Source organism: Netta rufina, assembly GCF_964035555.1.
Source record: "Netta rufina genome assembly, chromosome: 11".
Taxonomy (NCBI): domain Eukaryota; kingdom Metazoa; phylum Chordata; class Aves; order Anseriformes; family Anatidae; genus Netta; species Netta rufina.
In genome coordinates, this window is record NC_140134.1 from 12,925,559 (window position 1) to 12,943,115 (window position 17,557).

The following is a 17,557-nucleotide window of genomic DNA, read 5'->3' on the forward strand; positions in this document are numbered from 1 at the left end:
CATGGCTATCACTGTGTTGAAGACGTTGTTGAGAAGTAATGGTAAGGAGTAGATTAGAAAAACATTCCAAGAATTGCATGGTTTTGTCATGATATGTGCAGGCTAGCAATAAGTTACTAATTTTTATTTACCCAGCCTTTCTGCAGAATAAAGTCTTACTGTCTTGAATAGTGGAAGCAAGAAAAAAGCAGGGAAAAAAGTTCTGTAAAGCTCTCACAAACAAGAGCATTAAAATGGCTTCGTCTGTGCTTGTATCCATTTTGTTTGCTTTCTGCAGTGCTTTTAATAGAGGAATCCACAAAGAAAAATACCCAAGGGAATGTGAATATTGGTGAATATCAGCAGAAGGCGATAAGCACTCCCACTATATAACTGCCTGGAGAGATGATGCCCACTCAGCTGGGAATAAAACAGTTTCATGTGACCCATACTGTTGCATGGAATCTTACTTCAGCATTGACTATGAAGTACTGACAACTAAAAGCTTACGGGTCTACAGGCTAACTTAGTGACTTGCTTCATGAGGTTGTTTGTTAAATAATTTATTGCTTTATATTAATTAAAAAAATTCTGTCTTTTTTGTTGTTGTTCATGTCCTTATTAGCATACAGGGCCAAGCTGGGAATGCTGAACACTATGTCAAAGATCAGGGGACAAGTTAAAACCACAGGCTACCCTCAGACAGAAGGACTCCTAGGAGACTGCATGATACGGTATGGCAGAGAGCTTGGCGATGATTCTATGTTTGGTGAGTTTGTGTACCTCCTTTGAGAATATTTCAGTATAAAGCTCTTCACAGAATATTACTCAGTGAAAAACTATGTAAATAGCTGATCCAGGTAAGAGGGAAAGCTAAGTACAGTGATTAGGGGATGATTGATATAATAATATACATTGCTTCTACATATTTGTCTGCCTCTGTTTGATTTGAGATGTTAGATTGTTACTATTGCTGTCTCTAAACATTTTAGTTTCTGACTTGCCAAAGGTAAATCATTTAGATCCTTTGATGCAATGCATTTTTTTTTAACCTTTAGATAAAAATGGTTACCCTATATCCAAGAGTTAAATTAATGGAAAAAAATCTTGGGGGGGGGTGGAGGGGGTGGAGGAACTGTGGGTGCTTTTGGCATCTTTGTGCTTTGGAGCAATGCTTCTCAGATATGCATTTTCTTGTTTTTGTGAAGATCCACTCCAGCTTGGCCATGCTACAATTCTTTGGTAAATCAAATATTACCTATTTCCTCTGAAAATATGCTGAAACTTCACGGCCAAAATCTTGACAGAGGCATTGCTTGCTGAGCATGCACAATGTGTGGGCTTGACTGGAATAAACTCGAAGAACTGTCACAGAGCTACTCAGTGGGTGTTTTTTGATACAGCTGGGATTAAGAGGGAAACTACAAGAAATGTACATGAGAAAAGGAGAGTCCCATATTTGGGAAAGAACACAGACTAGGGCTACAGGGCTCTGGCTTGGGCTAGGACTGTGTGCAGAAGTCAAATTCAGAACTGGCTGACTTCTTTCTGCCCTGTTGTTAAGATCTGCAGTTCCACACACAAAGGCCATTCTCTAAGTAGTAACAGCTATGTAGGCCTAGGACTCAAAAAAACCCAAGGAGGTGCTGTATAGGGGAAGATGTTGATGCTGCAGAATATACTGTAGAGCAAAATATCCCAGTTCTAATTTTCTGTAGGAGAAAATCAAGTGCATAATTTACATTATTTTTTTTTTTTACTTTTCAACATCCTACAGCAGATACAAAGATACCTACTTGAAAGAGCTGTATCATAAGACACATTTTTTGTTTTACATATATTGAGATATAAGTAGCATATTCTTTACCATAGGCCTTGCACTACTGGATGCTGGTGAAAGCATGAAGCAAATGGCAGAAGTGAAGGACTCACTTGATATTAATGTCAAACAAAATTTCATTGATCCTCTACAGTTATTGCAGGACAAAGATTTAAAAGAGATTGGGGTAAGTTTTCCAGGGTAAAGCTTCATTTATCAATAATCAAAGTCAATCAAACACCAATTCTCTGTTTTTTATGGAAGCAAAAAAGCAAATAAACTTCACTGCATTTAAGCTTCTGTTTCTGGCAAAATAGTGATGAAATCTGCTTAGAAACAATGTCTGGCTATTTCCCTCCATTGTCTAACTTGCTCAGTTTGCCATATTGCCTGTATATTCAGTGCAAGAAGGATAGTGAAGAAAATTGTACTCTGTATTTTTCTGTTCCTTTATTTTAACTGACATTTTTTATTAATTGTTCTGATCATGTGAGTGGGCCGCGATTTACTGTGACTGATTATCCCGTCTTGCCACCTCTCTCTGTCAGCCTAAGGCTGTTTATTGTAGAGGCAGAATTTGATTGTTGAAGAAAGCTATTCAGGGCAATCACAGAATGATCTCAAAAGTGCCTTAAAATGTTGAGTGCCATATTCCACTATGGGAAAAATATAAGATGCTGAGGAACATATTTTAACCTTTAAAGTTAGGTTTTTCAGTGCTTTTGTTTACAAAATGACAATTCAAAAGAAAGCCAGGCAGTCTCTGTCTGAGTCTGATTCCAATAGACTTGGGTAATAAGCAAGTTAATTCCCTGATGAAATGCAGAAAAGAAAGTTGTTTTATTTATTTACATGTATGTAGAAAGCAGAGCAAAAAGCTAGTAATAATGCCTTGATGTCTATAGCTGTCTCCTATGATACAGAATTGTTTTCAGTTGTCATTCTTCTCCACTGATAAAAAGAAATTGTTTTATGTTAGCTTTAATGAGCATTTTGTACTGTCACTTTGAGTCCGTTCTGTAAGTCTGTCAATCCCATGATTTTTGGCAACAGAAAAGCTTGTATAGTGATGTCAGTTAGAAGTGTCAGGTTGACACCTAACAAAGAAAGCAAGAACATAAGATTTGTTGGAATACTGCTTACGGAATGAGAAGGGAAAATGACTGTTGGCTGTCATATTGCATATAATTCAAGAGGTAAAATTAATTTAAGTATAGAACACAGGGGGCACTTTTGGATTTTCTAAATTAGAAGCAGGATCCAATGTTAGGTGTTGCACATTTAATAAACTCCATCCCATGATCTAGGTGCCTAAGATTACCAAATCAAGGTAGCCAGTTCCCCAGGTCCTACCAGATGACTATTTAAAGTCTACACAACTTAAAATTTAATTCACGTATGCAGTCCCAGACGTACCTGATGCTTTCTTAGATCAAAGGGATGGACTGGATAATCTCTGAGCTTGGCATTTCTTTTGAATCTGCATATCCCTGTAATTGCATCCAACTGAAACTTCCTTAAATCACTATGTGTTTGTATGGGCCTGTCCCATTTGGACCTCCACCTAAATGTTCTGTCTTATTTAGCATCATTTGAAGAAACTAGAAGGTCGTCGTTTGGATTATGATTATAAAAAGAAACGTCTTGGAAAGATACCAGATGAAGAAGTTAAGCAAGCAGTAGAAAAGTTTGAAGAGTCAAAGGAACTAGCTGAAAGAAGCATGTTCAATTTCTTAGAAAATGATGTAAGTCTGTCCTGCTTTTTAGTTTGCTGTAGTATATCCAGGTGGGAAATGTGTGTGGGGTTGGATAAAGTTTGACCCATCCTTCACAGGCAACAAGGACTGAAGGCAGAGAATGTACTTTTTTCCTTGTCTCTGAGAGGAACGTTATGCACAGCAGTGCATGGGAGTACTCAAGAATTCAGCAAGGTCTTCTGGAGATACAATTGCTCAGACAAGGTTGACACAGACGTCTCATGTAGCTTTATTATCTATGAGCAATGAACTGCCTGAGAGCAGAATACAGGGAGATCAGGGGGAAGGAGAAGCCAGTCACAGACCAGCTGCTTAAAGCATGAGCAAGAGATATGTACCCAGTGCTAAGAGCACTGAGTGCAGGAGCAGCTCACTTAACACACAAAACTTTGCTGCTGCTTTGAAGGATCTGGATAATTTTGGCTCTAAAAATCACAACTATAGCTTGGCTGTAAATATTACTGCATAGAGCTTATGTGGGTTATGCTCAAGTACTTGGACATTGGCTCAGATTCGAAGTCCACCATGAAATTATGTCTTAAAAATGAGCAACTGTGGTGATTTGTGATAATCCTTTCTTCAGTGCTTATACAGCAGAATAGCAGGATGTGCTATCCCATATAGTCATAGAATTATATGAAAAGAGAGATGGAAGGGTGCTTAAAAGGACATTTTGCTATCTGTAAGTAGGACACACAATATTAGTTTCTTTCTTATGAGTGGGTGTCAGGTTTTTTGTTTGTTTTATTATCTGGAATATGAAAGACAAAAGAAATTACTTGGTTTTGCAGAGATTTCTCTGTTAGACCGTATTAGCCCCAGTCAAGTTAAAACAGAAATAGGAAGACAGGGTCTATTCCAAAACTTTCTCTTCTGTAGATACGTTATCACAGAAACCATGCTTAAAAAGCAAGAAATGTGCTGTCTTCTGGGAGCAAACTGCAGAAAGGGGGAGCTGTTAAGTGGGACCATTTACCTGCAGACAACTTCTGTCTCTGACTACCTGTGTAATGGCCAGCTATAAACTAGCCAGTAGCTCCTAAACTGCTTGTGAGCAGGACACATTCATTACAGCAGTGCAAAAGTCCATAAACTCTTGCTGTTATACCAGCACAAGTTATATTAAGGCTGCAAAAAATTAACATCTTCTATCAACAATTTCAGCACGCTGTTCCATGGTAGACTCTACCAATTGGCCAGCTGTGGTGTATGCATTTTATAGTTCTTCTTTGCATAAGCAGCTGAGAAATGTTTCAGACATTTATCATTAGCCAAAGCACCAAAGCAAAGATGAAGCAGCGTATGAAATAGTGACTTACCTAAGCCACAAGATCAGGAACAACTGACTAGTATAACTGATTCTGCCTTTGGGAGGGAGGTGAAGTGGTTGTCCCTTTGATGTCTTTCTCCATACTCTCTTTCTATTGCTTCTGTTTAAAGAAAACTGTGCTGTTTCCCTTCCATTTGCCATGCTGACCCAATTTCTCTCCTGTCCTCAAACTTCTCATTACAGCCTTCTTGTCTAAGCCGAGTCTTTCTCACCAGATTTACATAGATAGTAATTGCAGTCACTTCCTTCCTGTCCTTCCCAATTCCCCACATGTCTCCCTTTCTTGGCCTTCTTGCCCTGCAATCTCTTTTCTCAATGCTTTGGTCCCCAGCCATCTTGCCAGGTGCCTCACCCAGACTCAGTCCTGATCCAGATCTCTTTCTCTCTCTTTTTTTTTTTTTTTTTGCACAGCTAGTTCCAGACCTCCCACACAGACACTTTTCTATGCACTTCTTATCAGATCCATCTTCCTGCCTTTCCCACTCAGCCAGTCTCAGGCTCCTCTAGCTAAGTGGCTTTTAGTCCCTCAGGTCTCCCTGGCTCCTTCCCAGTCTCTCTCTCTTTCTTCTCCTAATCCCCAGTTCCATATTCTTCCTGGCTCTTACTCATCTTGTCTGGACATTCCTTGTCTATCCATTTTCTCTGACCACTCCATTCAAACCCCAGGCACATTGTGCATTATCCTCAGCTGGTTTACATTACTCTCTCTTGACTTTGATGGAATTGTATCAGCTGTTAATTTGGTTCTGTGTGTTTCATTTCTGTATGCTATGTGACAATGTTTGGCTCTCTTGGAATCCCAGAAGAATTTCTAATAATCTTTTTAACTGAGTAAAAGCAGATGAAGTATAGCATAAAATTACCATGGGTCCATAAAACATTTGCAGAAAGTTTACTCAGACACCTTCTTGTGATCCAATGTCTGAAGACACGGTGGAATGGGAACATGTCAGACTTCTTGGGTTCTGTCTTCTTAATGAGGTCTTAAAGGAAGAGGACAAATAAATAGTTGGTAATGTTCCATCACAGATCAACATACAGATTGAATTTTTTAGTTTGTGTTATGGTAATGGAAATGAGATTATTTGCTACCTCGTGAATACAAGTTTTGTTGTTGTTGTTGTTTGTTTTTGTTTTTTTTTTCTTCTTTTTTCTTCTTTTTTCTCTTTCACATCCTCCCTTTACCCCAGCATTCATGTTTTTGAGTGATTGGCTGATATTTCTTGAATCCAAGTAGGTTTGGGTAATAGTAGGTAAATCATGTTTCATTTATTGGTTTATAAAATGCTGCCATCTAGTGAGGTAACTCCACACAATTTCAGAACTGCAGTTTGTAAACATCACTAATAAACGCTAATGGGGCTGAGTCACAACAGTTGTCACAATGTAATTTCTCCTAACATTGCTGATTAGAAAAGCCCCACTTTCACCTGCTAAGGGGTCATGTCCTCTAACTGTTTCAGGCTCTGGTGTTGACAGACAGCTGGCTTGGAAGTTGAAAGCAAAAGGGATTTGCACATTGTGAAAGGAAATGACTCAAGGACCCAGCCCTGAGTTAGTGAACTAGAAGTTGCACCTCAGTTTTGTTCAGGTTCCAACTGGCAATTTCTTTGATAGAATCACATATGCTCTTTTTCAATAGTCCCACAAAGTATCATTGTCTTTTGAGATACCAGGTCTGTTTTGAATGAAGTGTTTGTTTATCTTTCAGCTGAATGTACTGCAGGCTCCTTAAAACTATTTTCCTCTTTATATTTCAGGTAGAACAAGTTAGCCAGTTGGCTGTGTTTGTAGAAGCAGCGCTAGATTACCATAAACAATCCACAGAAATTTTGGAGGATCTGCAGAGCAAGCTGCAAAACCGGTAAGGCTGAACCCATGAGAAAATGTTGAACCTCTTTTGCAGCTCAGGTTCATGAATGTGAAACGTCGCTGAAGCAACAGATCTTGTAGCACCACCTCACAGATGTGCTCTTGGTGTGCTTTACTGGACTTCATTGCTTTAAACCACTGCCACCTGGCAACTTCTTACTGCACTGTGAGCCTTTAATGTACCGCAAGATCTGCCCAGAAAGCTTTGACTGTGTGCAGAATCCCTCGCTCACATCTGCGGAGGTTAATCAGGACAGCCTCCATTTGTTTGTAGGTTTACTTAAACTTGCATACTTTCTGAACTGTGTTTGGGAGACTGCTGAGAAGTTGGCATATTTTCACTGAGATTACGGGGTATAACAAAACTCTGCAGCAAAGTAAAGGTATTGCCAGCTGGCTAGGAACATGACTGTGGTGAATGTACTTGTGAAAGGCCCAGATACTTCGTGTCCTACAAAAAAAAAAAAAAAAAACACGCTGCTGTCATTAATTTGGTGTACGTCACCCTGAGAACAAACAGAAAACAGGAGACCAAAATGACTTGCGGGCCACTGCAGTGTAGCCTAACATTACAGTCACAGAGTCTGGATAACTCTGTGGGGATTTTTATTTGGGTTGATGTGGTGGCTGTGAGTATCACACAGGAGCAGCTGTGCCTGTGTACCCTGCCCCAAGAGCCAGAAGGCCAGTGAGATGAGGAGTTCTCAGCTGGGCCACATGTGCATACAGGAAGAGGTACTAAGATGGTTTTGCTGACCAAATGGTTGTTTCCCGTTTTTTTCTAATAAAAAAGGCACTGTTTGAGATGCAGTCCCTGGGCCTCTGTCCTGGCTGGGTTTCTGCATATGTCATGTACAGTAGAGCTTTCCAGATAGCTCATTCCTGGAACTTCTGCTGAACTTAGTGGCAGCTGTGGATGCTCAGCACTTCTCAGACTCAGGCTGTTAAGCTTCATGCCTCTGTCAGCAAGACCACAGCATTAAATAAAATAAGGATTGCTGAAATTCAAATATTGCATTAGAATTGAACAGTTTTAAAAAAATAATACATATGTCCCCCTCCCTCGGGGGGGGGGGGGGGGGGAACACACCACAAAATAAAACACATTAAAATAAACAAAAACACAGCAGGAGGGTTTTTTCCCACTTTTCAAATGCAAAAGCACAGACCCTAGATGGAAACTCCATAAGTATTTGTTCCTTCAAGTAAATCTCTTGCTGCTCTTCTCTGTGTTCTAGAATAAATGTAGCATCTAGTCGGCCTAAACGTGAATTTAAGCCAAAGCCTGTAATAACCGCAACCCTGGAAATTGGTGATAATCAGCAGCACAATGGGATTGCATATAGCTCTTCCATAAAATCATCAGGTAAGCCTGTGGCCACAGAATTAATGTGTTGGTGGGTGTTTTACCAGATTGTTGCTTGTACTATGAGAATGATGGATTCATGAGGCATCAGTATCCATGTATTTGCCTCCCATTTGTTTCCCAGATTTGGAAATGGAATTGTGAAGCAGGTTTCCTCTCAGTGATCTTTCACCATCTGAAATTTAGGTGTGGCATTCTCCTTGGTCTTTTAGGTTCTCTGTATTGCCACTGAGGGTGGGAGGAGAGAGAGGGAGAGTCAGTTGCAGAAAGCAGTTCATGTCTTGAAAAGACAGATGCCTAAGGTGGGTGTGTTACATCACTGTATGGAACATCTCCAGATGCTAATTTCTCTCCACAGTCTACTAGACCATAAAGGATCAGCACAGGATCTTGACTATTAACCACGTAAAATTCAGAAAGATTGCTCCCAGCCTTACTAATTTTATTTTATTTTTTATTAATATATTTTATTTTAATGGCCCTAAAATACATGCCAAAGTGCGTGCATTTTTGAACCAAAGTTCTCAGGTACCCATTACTGTGGGAGTAGGATCCCTTCTTGTGGTTAGATCCCGATTCCACACACACACACACACACACACACACACACACACACACACACACACACACACACACAAATAATAAAAAAGAACAACTGATGAAAGCCCTTGAAAGTTGTGGGAATGGTAATAATTACTAAGGTTACTACTCACTGAAATAACTTTTTCTCATCTCATACTTTCCTTCATCTCATGAATACTTTTTTTCCTTATCTCCTTTGCCTACAGCGAGTGATGAGAGACCAATAACAAAACAGAAAAGACAATAATATGCAAAGAAAAGAGCATGAAGAAGCCAGTTTTTTCCATAAACATTATTTGTAAGGAAAATAGAGAGGAGGCAGTGAGCCTATAGTTTCCTTCTCTATTTGGCATGAGATCTAGGATCTTTTTCTGAAGCCTTTTTCTTTTTCTTTTTTTTTTTTTTTTTTTCTTCTTGTTTTTAACTTTCTGGTTTCCTCTTCCTTCCAGTCTTTCTTCTTTTTAAAGGTTACTGCGAGAGAAAGAAGAGGACTAAAGGTGAAAGAATAAAGCTTAGAGCTGTAACTTCATGTTCCTTCTTGAGTATTTAATTTTCTTGCACTCTGGTATAAAATAAGGCTATTACACAATCCATAGTGAAGGGGATTGCAATAGATTGGCAGCATAAATCCACCCAGCAAGATCCTGTCCTTCGTTTTGTTTCTTTTGTGCTTCAGGGTACTTGAAGGTATGTTAGTGAAGCTCCCCATGCTGCCTGAATAACAAGACAGTAATTTTGTGTTGCTGTTGAACATGGGATTGAGGGAGATAACTCTTCCTTTTTTTGCATGTTCCTCTCAGTTCAGACCACTGGTTCTAAAGACATGGTGCAAGCACACATTTCATTCAAATCACTGCAAATGTGTGCAGCAATGCATAAATTTGTAAGTTTCTAGTTATTTTCACAGCACATCTGGATGAAAGCAGCAAAAACAAGGCAACCTTTATTAAGAATCCAGTATAAAATAACTAGTCCCCTATCAATTACTTGTCAAGTTATATAAGCTTTTTTTCTGCTTTACATGTGCAGCAGAGACAGGAGACTTAGATTCAGCATTTGTACATTAACTAGTATGTCAAAACCGAGATAAAGCAGTACACACCTTACGGTGGTTTATAATCGTGATGTGAGTGATCCAAGATGTCCTTTAAAGGTAATCAGTCCAGCCTTTAGGCAAAAGACAGGTTAGATGACTTCTCAAGGTTGTTTCCAGCGTACTTAAAGAAAAAAAAAAAAAAAAAGAAAAAAAAGGTGGTTTTAATAAGCTAAAATTCAGTGAATGAACTGAAAAATAAATGACCACTGCTTACAAAGGTAGGGAAGGAGTGAGGCACTTCCATTCATTGACTACTCCATCAGCTGCTTGCATATCATTAAATGATAGATTTTCACTTACTGCTTGGCTCACTCAGTACTATCAGAATGGAAGAGAAAACATAACCATGAAAGAGATAAAGAGGAGGGATAGGAAAAAATCAGTAACAGTTGCTATGATTAATGTGAATAATATCAGAAAGACATATACAGGACATCATATGTAGTACTTAGAACATCTGTAATATTTTTTTCCTCCTGAAGAAGGTGTCGTTGTGGATGCTGTGCTTAACTACTGAGCAGGTACAATAAGAAGTGAAATCATTGTTTGTTTTCTTTTTTCTTCCTGTTCAGTACTCAAAAGTTACCTATATGAATTTTTGTGGAATTACAGTGAAGTGAATATGCCTTGCTTGTAAATGGGAAAACCTTCCTGTTCCTGTTTAAAATCATGAAACAGATTTGATTTATGGTTTGTGGTTTAGAAATGCAAACCAGGTGGCTCTAAGCAAAACACTGGTAAATGTTTTAAGGTCTCCAAGTAATAGAGGGATAGCATCACGATCGCTTTCTTCTTTCACTTAGAAAACTTTTTTTGTCCTACACAAGCACTTTTGTGCTTAATTTTCCCTGTTTACACATTGACTCTGTCAAAACGTAGAGCTTTAATTTCGCCGATGCTGTCACTCAGTGTAAGTACTATCTTAGCATTAGTGAGCCCATGGAAATCAACAGGGCAGTTCAAAGTAAGCTGTGATAATTCAGCACAACCACCACAATCCCGTTTTGAGTGTTGAAATGGCTTTTCCTGTGTTTCACCATAGCTTTCTAGGTTAAGTATCAGCTTCTTGGAGCAGTTAATGGTATTTTCCTTTGTACAGTTCCTGACACGTGGGAATTATATAGTACTAATGACTTGCATACATTTGCAGGACTAGAATCACTGAAACATCTTTTTCATGTTGTACATTATTTAGCTACTTTGATTAAGCACAGATAACAAATCTGTATTTTTGTTCTAATTTATTGTTATCCTCATTAATCAGTTGAAGCTATAAGCGTCATCTGGTTCATCTTAAAACTCTTAAATGCTATGTTACATCATGCCTTTCATTCTTTTTGTTTGTCAGGTTTGACTATGATATGAACTAATTGGGTCTGGTTGCCACGTGCTGCAGTTTAACACAAGCATCTAAATGTTTACACACTTCAGCTGTGAGGAATACTTGGACTAATTAACTTAGCAAGCTTCCAGTTTGTGATTATTAAAGTATAATTCTGCAACCATATGTATACATCATGATATAGAAGATTAAGAGTAGGTGCGGGAATGGGCAGTAACTCCCTTTGGAAATACAACAACAGCAATGAAAAACATTGAATGTCCTGGTTTCATCCTGTAATGCTTCAGAAGTCACAGACAGCTGATGCTTAACCTGCCTTCTGGTGCTTTTTCCATTTGTGCTGTCAAGGTTTAAGTGATGTAGACACTATGACAAGACATTTTTGAATATGTGACAATGAAGCATGACAGTTTAGCTCCACAATGGCAGAAATTAAGGAGGTGGGTGTAGCGTTGCAAATTAACATAAAACCTCCTTGCAGGAAAAAAGGGTTGTACTTCTTTAGCTTAAGCCTCTGCAACAGTAGAAGACGTGCTTTAATAGACAGGAAAAGGCTGGAGTCATGTCACCAATTCTGTGATGTTAAGCAGTGTGTGTTGCAGATTGTCAGGCAATGCTGCCCCCATCACCTTTGTCAGGGAAGTTTTGTCTCATCGGGTTGTACAGTAGCAGCAGCTGCCTGACTCTAATGAAGTCTTTGACTGATCCTACAGCCTGGAGTGAAAGCGGTTGTATTGGCTGTGACCATTATTTTAAAATCTTTCCAGGCTGCCAGACACTTTTCAGTTCTTTGGAGCTTAAAATGAACCAAATGTGATCCATCTCATATCAGGTACCTTACTGTCAGAAATTAACTGACTTGCAATAGTAAATTAGCCCCATCGGAGCAGCTGGTGAAGGCTAGGAAATTTTGTCAATTATTCAGAGCACTGCCTTCTGCTGTTGACAGTTCTAGTGAGTTGGTATCAGTTCTACCTTGGCAAAGACTCTGAAAATAACTCAGCTATTTTTGAATGCAGTCAGTCCGTTTTTGTTGGAAAACCGTGTCTCATCTTATTCTCTGTGCATGGACTGTTTCAGCAAAAATATGCCCAGAACCAAGCTTTTGCCTGGGCCATTGAATTAGAGTAGCTGTAATTCAGTTTGTTCTTGTTAAACTTTGTTGTTACCCCTTGCCTTCCCCGGGCAGAGAAATAGTCCAGCTTTGTTACAGCAGTATCCCAGGGAGGCTGGCTGAAGGGGCGCTTTGTGTTGACAGCTCTCTCCCATTGTTATAAAATAGAAAAGAGCTTTTATTTCTAAAGGATGGAACGTGTCCACAAAACAGAAAATTAATTCCCACTTCCCAGCTGTAACACCAAATATTACTCATGTATATATTTGTCAATTAAAAAGATGCTTTCACCCATCCTCATCTACTGATCACCAGAATAGTTGTCTTGTCACCTTGTTTCCTAAAAGACTTCTGATCCCTGTTGCTAGAAAATATCAGAACAATTACTTTTCAGTAGTTGCCTACAAATTACCATGATTTGCAGATTAAAATGTACAACATGCATTTTTAACATCTCAGCTATTTTATCTGTATTGCATTAACGTTGGGTGCATATTTGCCCAAACAAAAGTTACTCTTTGGGCTGACTATGTGATCAGACTGTGTGATAGCTTGGAGAGAGAGCTAAGACAAAAAACTTGAGTTGTGGCAATGTTGCAAATGAGACATGCAGAATAACTTCAGGGGTTTAATTGCTTTAATTGAAGCACTGGAAGATTGAAGAGTTGTTCGTCATGCTGGAATGTATTTTACTGCTGTGTATGTGGTAGCAGCATGAAGTCTTTTTCCCTATTCTTCATTTATAAACATACTACAACTTAGCAGAATTTTACTTCAATATGCTGCATGTATTATTAAAAATCTGTTATGGTTGAGCATCTGTTGAACCTCTGGCTAGTCCTTGCCCACATAGCTGAGCTTTACAATTTGAACATTGGATTACATTTTATTAGAATAAGCTATTATTCATAAGTACGAGTAAAGGAATATGTTACGTATAGGTTTCTATGCTAGAGATCCAAGCCAGTCAACGACCTCTTTGTGAGAATCTTTAAAAAGACAGTTGTAATGATAAGGCAACTTATTTTGGTAATGGTGATTGTTTTCTACTTTAAATTATATTTGTTTTCCTGCAAATATATGTGCTCACTACTGTGTTTGCATATGGTAATATTAATATTTTAAGAGTAACTTGGTATGAAGATCGTTATAGTAGGACATCAGCAAACAGTGTAAGTCACAAGAACAGCTGGGTGCTTTATCGGTAGGGTTGCTGTTTGTTTTCATCTGTAAGATAGTTTGATAGCCACCACCATTACTAACATAACTGTCACTTTAGTTCAGACGAAGGCCATGTATAGCAAAAGATTTGAACACACAGACTCAGGGAGCAGTAACCCAGAAATGACCATCACTGCTTAAGCAAGGTGAGCTAATGCAGGAGCTCCTGCAAATGCACAGGTGCGTGGAAATCCAGCTGGCTGCCTCCAGGCTGTTAGTGTGTGTGTGTAGGACAGATGGAGCCCCTGCCCTCTGAGAGGTATTCCTGCAGTGGCAGTGTGCTGCAGTGCAGTATGTTTAAATGATTATTTGCCACTTCTCCTGTTGACTTTTCCACATCCACATATCCTACCCTTCCAGTTCTTCTGGCCATTGCTCCAAAGAGACCACACTAGTTTTGACAGCTGTGATTGCTTGAACTATTAGTTTTGCTTATCCTTTGCAAAGGGAATGCAACTAGGAACAGAAATCAAGTAACATCTGAACTTGAGGGAAGAACAGAATTATGTTTTAAAATAATAGTAATCACTAGTATTATATGTAGAAGGACCAGATGTTAATTGGTAAAAGCAATAGTAAAACTGTTTGGGGGAAAAAAAAAAAAGACAGCTATGTTTTGACCTGTTATTGTCATGCTTAGTGGCTAGTGGGATGCTCTAAAGCTCTTTTAATGCTTGCTTGTTTGTTTCTGTCACTGGGGCAGGTTCTTCAGTGCACATGGATCAGCCTTGCTGCCAAGCTCTCTATGACTTTGAACCAGAAAATGAAGGCGAGCTTGGGTTTAAGGAAGGGGACATCATAACTTTGACCAATCAGATCGATGAGAATTGGTATGAAGGGATGTTAAATGGAGAGTCTGGCTTCTTCCCCATTAATTATGTTGAAGTGATGGTACCCTTGCCTCAGTGATTGTGTCATTCAAGCTGTGAACATGATTTCATGACTGAAATGGATTCACAAATGTGCTGTCAGTGTGGCATTCTGTGAAAGCCTTGCTATTTGACTGACTTACTGACTTTTGTATGCGTCTTTTTAAAATGTATTTATTTTATATTCAAAAAAAATTTACCTTCCCTGACTCCATCAACCTGCAAAAAAACCCATACCCAGTTTTTTTGCTTTGTGCCTTGAAGATCACTGTATGAGGTGTTTACTGGTAGCTCACTGTTGCTCCAAAAATGCGTTTCTTTGCTATTATTGTATGTTGTTTTTTTTTTTTTTTTTTTTTTTAATCTTCAGCTGCAATGATTTTACTATTGAAAACAATTTTAAAAAATACTGTAAGTGAAGCTAACTGTAACCAGTTCCTAAGTTACTGATGTCATTGCGCTCTTTTCATCAATCACACTGTAATTTATTGTGAACAAGGTAATCCACGTTTCACATTGTATGTTGACAAAAGGCAAAGTGATTGTTGTCAATATTATGATGTTGTTGTACTAAGTACAAGTTCTCAGAATCAAAAATTCCTATACTTTGCTGACCAAACTTAATAAATATTTCTGTGGGATAAGAACAGTGCTTGCTACTTCTGTTCCTATAGTTCTGGCATCCGTTTCTGAACTAGAGGCTCATTCTTGTTATGTAAATAAAATTTTAGTGAAAAAACCTGCTACATTAAAAATGCTGCTACATTAAAAATGCATGAAAAAAGCCAAACTATTAGTTTTATGACACCTTGGCCACTGGAGCTTTAATAATCTTTCTCTATCATCCCTGATTGTGTAACATTCATAATGTCCATTAAAATTTTCTTATAGCAGGAGAATAAGAGAAAAATTCCTTTGAACTAAGCATGAGCTGATCCTAGCACCACAGAGATTGCGTAGACCTCTACTGAGATAAATGGGTAAGTATCATTAGTACCTGTTACAAACAAATGAAAAGTCACTAACACTTCTGCTTTTGTTTATTTTTTTTGAAAGAATAAAGAAGAGATAAAAAGAACAAATACTATAATGAAAACATACAAAAAAAAGGCCTCAAAACAAAGGACAGACAGACTCAGGCTTAAGTACTATCAAAATGAAGATAGAGTTGTTTTGTGTTAGCCTTTTCCATCTTTGCTTAGTAAATATGGCTGTAGTAATGACCAAAAAAGTCATCACCCCCAGAGGAATGTGAACTCTTGCCAGTTACTGTCTGAACAAGACAGAGGAAAGAGCAAGGAGAAGGGAATCAAAATCTTTATGGGCAAACTGGATTGAACGCAGCTTCAGTATATCAAGCCCTAGTTGGTTCTATAGGCCAGTAGAGACAGCATTGCCTAGAGGGGGGATTCAATTTAATGCGTGCCACAGCTGTAGTAGCTTCTTCCTATATGCATAAATGACCTCCAACTAGCTGTCAAAACCCTGCTTTTCTTTTTTCTACTGTCTTTAGGCTGGGCTTGCACAATCCTCCCAAGAAAGGTGGAGAGCTATTCTTTGTAACTTTGTCTAGAGCCTGCTAATTAATTCAGACACAACAGCTCTGATTCTGGACTGCTCCTACAAAGGACATTTATTAGGCCTTTCCTAACTTCAGGGGTGAATATCAAGTAGTTATTAGAGCAGCAATACAGAGAGTAACTTGTCCTGACCTAGTTCTTGAATGAAAGTAGCCATGGTGTTGTGCATACAAAGTGTATGGAACAACTGTCAAACATTTAAGTATTTGAGATTCACAACTTATTAGATAAATGCCAGACAACTCAGGCTACAGGTACTATACTTGTGCTTCTGGGTTTGAACAGTGCAAGGGCTATTGCCAAAGTATGTGCATCTCTTGAAAAGATTCTAGATACCAGAGCCAAGAAGCAAAGCTGTTGTGAACCAGGGTTAGGCACCTACATTTTGTTTAGGTAATTAAGCAGTAGCCAGGGGAAAAGAAAGAAAACAGTGTAACAGCTTGACCTACCACAGTTATTTATATCAAGACCTGTACAGTAGTTCAAGCATTTCACTGTTGTCACTTCATATTGGTTTTTGCTTGTTCTTTAAAGAGAAGTCATCTCATTTGAAATAATACTCTTAAATTCATTACAATTCAGCATTACTTAGAAAAGTGAGTGATAAGGGTAAACAGGACAGCATGGTATAGCATGGAAAGTTGCTTCAAGCCATGCAGGGACATGTAATGCTTCAAGGTTTTGAGCCGCTCCAATAACATTAAAGCCCAATTTTATTATTTTACTTGTAAATTAGTCTTGGACTTCTTAATTTGTACATGAAAACTCTTTAATAGTAAAAGTTTAACATAAGTATAGCAAAGAGAACAGTATTTATTTCTGTATGAGCCTTAAAGTACAACAAAAGTTCAAATCTGCTACAATGCATTAAATCAGTAGTTTTGATGTCTCAAAATCTGACTTAAATAGCTTAAATTAAGATCATTAAGCCAGTGTAAGGAAAGCCTCACATTAATAACTATCCAAATACAGACTGGATCCTAAAATCCACAATTTATTATTTTAACAAGGTAACAGATGCAGCCAGAAATCAGCATTTGGGGAGACCAGCAGTGTCAGCTGCTCATCCTCTTAACAATAAGAAAGCTAGACTTTGCATGGCTCATCAAGGCTCTTTCTTCACCATACAGCCAGCAGGTAAGCATTTTAGTAAAAAGAAACTAGAAGTAACTGAATACAGGCTGACTACATAGTCAGCAAAGGTTGTAGGTCAGCCTCCAGGTGGGCCCCAAAGCTATTAAACATAAATTACATACTGGCCAATACATAGTATTACCTCAGCTCCCCTATTAGGCATACAAATCAGACCTGCAGACATTTAGCATATAGGGACACTAAGAGCAGGTCTTTTTGATGCACCTTTTGCTGTAGTTAATGGTGGTTTATTTTTAAATTTTATTTTAGCTTTTTTTTTTCCCCCCAAGCACCTTAGAAGGCTGACATTTTGGGACCATTCAGAGAAAGTGCTAATATTGCTAGTTACAGTACCTTCTGTTGGAATGTTTCACATTTGCAGGATATATCTGTCCAAGTTAAGGTTCCAGCAAATCAGAACTAAAAGCTATGCTGTGATATACTGCATCCAGAAAAGATCAAATACTGACATTGGTAATTTCTATGTACTGTTTCT

At 38.5% G+C, this 17,557-nt stretch overlaps 1 protein-coding gene across 1 annotated transcript in view; it reads left to right on the forward strand.

Annotated features, from left to right (window-relative positions):
* The window catches only part of SH3GL3 (SH3 domain containing GRB2 like 3, endophilin A3), a 52,772-nt gene extending 38,062 nt beyond the window's left edge, over nt 1-14,710 (forward strand). The window contains exons 4-9 of the mRNA XM_084293331.1: nt 605-748; nt 1,852-1,985; nt 3,385-3,543; nt 6,646-6,749; nt 7,996-8,123; nt 14,182-14,710. Coding sequence (XP_084149457.1) covers nt 605-748; nt 1,852-1,985; nt 3,385-3,543; nt 6,646-6,749; nt 7,996-8,123; nt 14,182-14,387 — 875 coding nt within the window. The 3' untranslated portion in view covers nt 14,388-14,710. The remainder of the gene's footprint in view (nt 1-604; nt 749-1,851; nt 1,986-3,384; nt 3,544-6,645; nt 6,750-7,995; nt 8,124-14,181) is intronic.
* Nucleotides 14,711-17,557: the final 2,847 nt, after the last annotated feature.